Source organism: Nicotiana attenuata, unplaced genomic scaffold (genome assembly GCF_001879085.1).
Source record: "Nicotiana attenuata strain UT unplaced genomic scaffold, NIATTr2, whole genome shotgun sequence".
In the NCBI taxonomy this organism is placed as follows: domain Eukaryota; kingdom Viridiplantae; phylum Streptophyta; class Magnoliopsida; order Solanales; family Solanaceae; genus Nicotiana; species Nicotiana attenuata.
Genome location: NW_017673623.1, coordinates 119,532 through 126,399, shown reverse-complemented (window position 1 = coordinate 126,399; position 6,868 = coordinate 119,532). Strand labels below are relative to the sequence as shown.

The 6,868-nt window shown below is 37.4% G+C and overlaps 1 protein-coding gene across 1 annotated transcript; it reads left to right on the top strand.

The window, feature by feature from the left end:
* The first annotated feature begins 311 nt into the window (after window positions 1–311).
* Window positions 312–785, top strand: LOC109216879. Its single transcript, XM_019381101.1, has one exon. It carries the CDS (start codon window positions 312–314, stop codon window positions 783–785), a length of 474 nt encoding a protein of 157 aa, XP_019236646.1.
* Window positions 786–6,868: the final 6,083 nt, after the last annotated feature.

The window sequence follows — 6,868 nt, the reverse complement described above, 5'->3', positions numbered from 1 at the left end:
TAAAGAACCACTTTCTTGTATAGTTTTTATGGTAAAAGTGATAACAAAATGCTCTGATTAATGCTTTTCATGCTTTGCAGGTTACATACAATAAAAGAAGGCTATGGAGTACTTTTGGGATCAATTATGGAGGAAAAGAGGCCAATCGCACAATATCCGCCAAGTGCACCATGCGAAACGCACAAAACCAGAACTGGAGATGGACTGCCGCGGTCCCGGCGTAACAGCTTCAAACCATCCGATAAGTGTCCCAACTAGTACAAGAAGCTGGTGAGACTAATTTATTGGCACCCGGCCTAGTACAAGAAGCTATGGACAAGGTCCAGTTAATAAGACAGAGATTGCTTATAGCTCAAAGTAGACAAAAGTCTTATGCTGATAAGAGAAGAAGAGAATTAGTGTTCACAATTGGAGACAAAGTGTTCCTACGAGTCTCCCCTTTGAAATTTGTAATGCGGTTTGGGAAAAGAGGCAAGTTGAGCCCCCAGTTTATAGGACCGCATGAGATATTAGACCGAGTGGGAGCGGTGGCTTATCGTTTGGCAATTCCTCCTGAGTTGTCCTTTATTCATCCAGTGTTTCATGTCTCAATGCTAAGAAAATGTATATCAGACTCATCTCAGGTGATTGAAGCACCGACTATACCACTCGATGAGAAGTTGTCTTACGAGGAGGAGCCAATGGCTATAGTTGATAGACAAATAAGAAAACTACGGTCAAAAGAAATCGTGTTCCTGAAAGTCTTGTGGAGAAATCATACAGTTGAAGAAGCTACTTGGGAATAGAAGACACTATGCGAGTCAAGTACCCCCATTTGTTTCAGTCTACAGGTACGTACCTGAGCTAAATTCGGAGACCGAATTTCATAAGGTGGGGAGAATGTAATACTCATTAAAAGAAAGAAGGTAATTAAGTAATTCCCAAAAAAAATTAAATTACAAGATTTAATAGGGCAAAACCCTACGTTAATCTAACACAAACAAAACAAAGGAAAAAGGCCGAAACCCCTTTTCTCTGGCAAATAGAATCTGCGTGAGACGAAGCAGAAGCTGAAATGAAACAAGAAAAAAAAACAGAGAAGGAAAGAAAGGGAGAAGAAGAAAGAGGCTAGAACCAAATCTTGAGAAATCTTAAATACGCATTGGTTTTTACGGGTAATACTCAAATTTCTTATCTGGGTTCTTTTCTTCTGGTAATTCTTTTTATCTCAGTTCATATATTTGAAGGGTTTCACAAGGTATAAGAAATTAAATACCAATAAGAATTATTCTGGGCAAATTAAGAGTCAAATATAGAACCTCGAGGGTTGGGTATTCTAAATTAGCTAGAATTAGCCTAAACATAGAAATTAACATGATGATCGATATTATGTAATTATAGATTGATTGGAGGAAATTGTACGAGTTGCTTGAGGTGAAGCAGTTGGTATTTCGGCACGAGTACTGTGAGTAGTAATCTTACCGCAATTTGTGTTTTCATAACTTGCATGATTTACACATGATTTTTAATATGAATATGTTACCGATTATTTTGAGTTGCATGTGGGACAAGTCTTTTACTCGATATGATACCGAAATAGTTATTTGAGATGAATACCGTGGTTTTAAATATTTTCGTTGTCACTAGATCTGTTTGACCGTTACTTGAATTTACTGTTATCCAAAGGAAATTATATGATTTGATAAAAACGGAAATGCCCAATATTTTTTTAAAATAGTTTCTACGAGTATATACGGATTACAGACACAAGTATAAATGGGAGTAGACATTGAAGGATCCCGTAGCTAACGGCGGGTTCGTTAGACCTGGTGCACCTTGTAATTACTGATTACCGTTATAGCCCTCGCTAGTGGGAAGGTAGAACTAGCATACCGTTACCGATTTCCCTCGAGTAGGGACTACCGTTATATATGAATTCTTGCAAAAAAGTCCACAGTTATACCGATTACATGATCCGTTCATTGAAACCTCCCAAAAATATGAATACTGATATTATACAGTGGTTACCGAGCTTATTACTGAATTGTTAATTATATTTACTACAAGAAAAGCGTGAAGAGACTGAAAATTATTTATTGTTTCTGAAAGGGCATTTTTATGTATCTTCTCTTTGAAATACTAGCATGTTTCTGACTTGTCCCCAAATAAAAACGGTTGTGATTAAGTGTTATTACTCACTGAGCTAGCGACTCATTCCCCGCAAATTTTTTTTTACAGAGACAGCAGTTGACGCAGGCGAAGATTTCGTTAATTAGAGCGCACAGGTTGAGAATTCTTGGTGAGCCTCGCATTTGTTCGCGTGGGCGGATATTTTTTATCAATTGTTATGGTCATTTCTTTGAATTGTTAGAGTCGCTCCATAGTCATTCTTTTAGTGTTATGCGTATTATTTTGCTATTAGTTTTATGTCGAGTATCGTTCTTTATTATCAAAGTCGGAGATAAATTAGTATTCTGGTTGTTAGTGTGTTGATTAGTAATGGTGGAGACTTATTTTGGCTAATTGGTAAGTTGTCAATTGCCAGTTGAATTGTTATTAGGTTGTTTGATCGCTGATTTGAGACAGAAAATTTTTGGGATTGTCCAAAAATAAGGAAAATTCTGCCCGATTTTCTGTAAAATTACCGATGAGGCTTACTTGGAAGCACTTGCTCCTAAGTGCCGGTCTCGATCCTTAATTGGGTCGTGACAAATTTACTAGAGGTAAATTTAATTATAAGATAATAGAAACTTAGAATAATATAACCTGATTCTAGAAGTTGATAACTTGATATCACTACAAGATTTCACTGCTTCAGTTTGCTTGTTACAGTGCTTGAAAACTTTAAGATAAAGAAAAGAAATGCACAATTTAATTTATTCAATGCCCTTGCCCTTATTTTTGTCGAAATGAAAAAAAGAGAGTACTTGATACAAGTTTTATTACTTACGAGAAAGGAGAAGAAAAGGAATATTGATATTAGAATGAAAATTTTCAACTGTCACTATCAACCACATTACTAGATGGTTTTCTTTCATGTTTCAACAAAAATCTTACTCCCTCCGTTCCAATTTATGTGAATCTGTTTGACTGGGCACGGAGTTTAAGAAAAAATGAAGACTTTTGGAATTTGTGGTCCTAAATGAGTTAAAATGGGGTCCGGAGTATTTGTGTGGTGTTGGCCCAAGATAAGTTGAAGTTTTGAAGAATGACAAACGAACTCAGTAAAGGACCAGGTTCATCTAAGGAGACACAGTTGTTATGGCCCATACATATGAGATGCACGTGAAGAAGATAAGTCCTTGAGATCAAGTAGCAATATCTTGATGAATATCTTCTGAACTGATCGAAAAGATTGCATATAGGATAAGGAGTTGAAGTCTCCTTATGAAAAGAGAATTACATCCGGATCAAGAATATGGATTAGGAGTTAGAGTTGTTCTTGGACTCGAATTGTCAAAGGATCCACAATTCGAGTTCTTATCAAACTCTGATTACTAACTCTATAAATATAACGATTGTTCTCTTTTACAGATGATTGCACATAAGCTGAAGTTAAACCTAATTGAGAGCAAAAGAGCTATGCGATTGTTGCAAGCAATTTGTGTGTGATACAAGTGTGCAAATCTGAAGCTACAAGAACTAAGTGTGAAGAACCAATTCCATTGTGTCTTTCTTTATTTCTAGTTCAATTGTAGTAGGTGTTTTTAACATTGCNCTGTACAACTGCTAAGGAAATATGGGACACTCTAAAAGTGGCTCAGGAAGGAACACCTCAAGTGAAAAGGTCAAGAGGAACTCTTCTGTATTCTCAATATGAGAATTTCACTATGAAGGAAGGAGAAACTATCCAGGAGATGTATACTAGATTCACTACTCTGACTAATGAGCTTAAATCTCTTGGAAGGACCATCCTTGAAGAAGACAAGGTTGAAAAGATTCTGACAAGAGTTCTGCCAGTCACTTGGGAAAGCAAGATCACTGCCATTCAGGAATCCAAGAATATTGCTACCCTTAGGCTGGATGAACTAATTGGGAACTTAACTGCCTATGAAATGAGGAGACAAACAATGAAGATGGATACCCCCAAAAAGGAGAGAAGTTTACCTCTCAGAATCACTAAAGGTGCATATTTGGAAGATGATGAAGTGGCCATGATCACTAGGGATTTCAAGAAGTATCTGATGAGAGGAAAGGGTGCTTCAAGAAGTACAAACTTCAACAAAATAAGAGCTCCGGAGAAACAGATCAATGAAGGCTGCTACAAGTGTGGTAAGACTGATCACATGATCAAAAAACTATCCTCAATGGGAGATTGAGTGGAAGAAAGAAAGAGCTGAAAGAAGAAACAGGAAGAAGGAACGGGTTCAACCAAAAAGAAATAAAGGTTCAACTAAGGCTATGGTTGCTGCTTGGGGAGACACATCAGATGAGGAATCTGAAGATGAAGCTGAGGAGGATCAAGCTCTAATGGCCATTGGAGAATCAGAGGATGAACAAGAGGTAAGTATTCTTCATCTCAAAGACAAGATAAAATTCTTGTCTAAAGAAAGGCTAGCTGAACTCTTAACAGACTTCATTGATGAGTCTGAGATAATTAATAATGAAAAGGAAGTTCTGTCTAGGGAATGTGTGATTTTAAAAGCTAAATGTAAAAGTCTAGAGTCTAGGGCAAATGAGAGTGATAACAAAAATGCTGAGTTGAAGAACCAGGTTATTGAACTTGACAACAGTGTCCTTAGAATTTAGATCTGAAAATCTGAAACTGAAATTAGGAACAGGAAAGAAGATAGCTGATCACACATATCTTACTCTAGAAGAAAATTTAGGAAAAATGAAGGATGAATTATATAAGAAAGATGAATTCATCAAAATCTTAAAAGAAGATCTAGGAAGGGTAAAACATGAACTAGACAGAACTTGCAAGTGGAACAAAGCATCTGATGCTCTCTCTTGGTTGCAAGAGCATCATAGCAGTAACAAAAGAGGACTTGGCTATGGAACTCAAGCTCCTAAATGGGATCCAAAAAGCAAGTACCTCACTCTTCCTGAAAATAAAATCTGCACACACTGTGGCAAGACTGGCCATTACAAATATGAATGCAATGAAAAAGTGAAGGCCAGTCAAAGGAACAAGTCTTTTGTTGAAGAAAAGAATAAATTGCCTGAATGGGCAAGAAGGAATTTAATCCATCCTTTTGCCTATAAAAAGGGACCCAATTTGGTTTAGGTTCCTAAGACTAACCCCTGATTTTATTTTGTAGGTTCAAGTGAAAGGGAGGAGCCAAATCTGGTATATGGATAGTGGCTGCTCAAAACGCATGACTGGGGACAAGGACCAGTTCCTTTCACTTGAGGACTTAAAAGAAGGTAATGTCTCCTTTGGTAATGGAAAGAAAGGTGAGATCATTGGGGTTGGTAAGGTAGGCAAGACTGATTCTCATTCCATAGAGAATGTCTACCTGATAGATAGTTTGAAATATAGCTTAATAAGTGTGTCAGAACTGTGTGACAGAGGTAACCTTGTAGCTTTTACCTCCACCAAGTGCTTTGTGATTAATCTCATCACTGACAAAATTGTTTTGCAGGGAAAAAGAGTTAACAATATTTACATTGTAGATTTGTCAACTCTTTCAGAAAATGAACTCACATGCTTAAGCGTGTTTGTTAATGATCCCCTCCTATGGCACAACAGACTTGGTCATGCTAGTCTGAATCAGCTAAACAAATTAGTCTCCAAGGACTTGGTTGTAGGTTTACCTAACATCAAGTTCAAGGAAGACAAAGTCTGTGAGGCATGTGCAAGGGGGAAGCAAGTAAGGACATCCTTTAAAACCAAGAAAATGGTGAGTACGTCCAAGACGTTGGAACTGGTTCATATGGATCTATGTGGTCCAATGAGAACCATGAGCAGAGGTGGAAAGAAATATGTAATGGTGCTAGTTGTTGATTATTCCAGATTCACCTGGGTTTTATTTCTAACCTCTAAAGATGAAGCATTTGACATGCTCTCTGCATTTGTTAGGAAAACTCAGAAACAATTAGGAAATCAACTTGCATCCATTAGGTCTGATCATGGAACTGAGTTTGAGAACTCTAAGTTTGCTGAATTTTGTGATGAAAATGGCATAGATCATAATTTCTCTGCCCCTAGGACTCCACAACAAAATGGTGTAGTTGAAAGGAAAACTAGAACTCTTGAGGATATATCTAGAACAATGTTATTATCTAGCAAATTACCTTACAGTTTCTGGGCAGAGGCTGTAAACACTGCATGCTACATCATAAATAGATGCATGACCAGACCACTAGTAGAGAAGACTCCCTATGAGTTACTTAAAGGGAGAAAACCAAACATATCCCATCTTAGGGCTTTTGGTTTCAAGTGCTATGTGCATAATAATGGAAAAGACTCTCTAGGAAAGTTTGATCCCAGAAGTGATGAGGGAGTATTCTTGGGATATTCTTCACATAGTAAAGCTTATAAAGTTTTTAATAAAAGAACACTGTGTGTAGAAGAGAGTGTGCATGTAGTATTTGACAAACTAACATTCTTTCTGAGAGACAGGAACAAGAAGATGAAGCCATTGGACTAGTCAAAGATCTGGCTGAATTATCAGCTCAGGTCAAAATGGTACCTGCAGAAGGTACAGGTGATGGAACAGGTTCATCCTTACAGGGCAACCTGACAGGGGGAAGAAATCAAAAGGGAACTGAAATAAACCCCTTAAAAGAACTTGCTCATGAACCTGTTCCTCATCAAATTGATGAAATATCCAGCAGAAGCCAGTTGGTTGTAAAGCCTCACAAGTATCAAAGTTCTCATCCCATTGAGAACATTCTCACTGATCCAACTTCTGGAGTCAAAACTAGATCACAATTAAAGAAT

Bases quoted from the DNA above. Each gene is read 5' to 3' on its own strand.
- LOC109216879 (XM_019381101.1), top strand. From the start codon at position 312: ATGGACAAGGTCCAGTTAATAAGACAGAGATTGCTTATAGCTCAAAGT.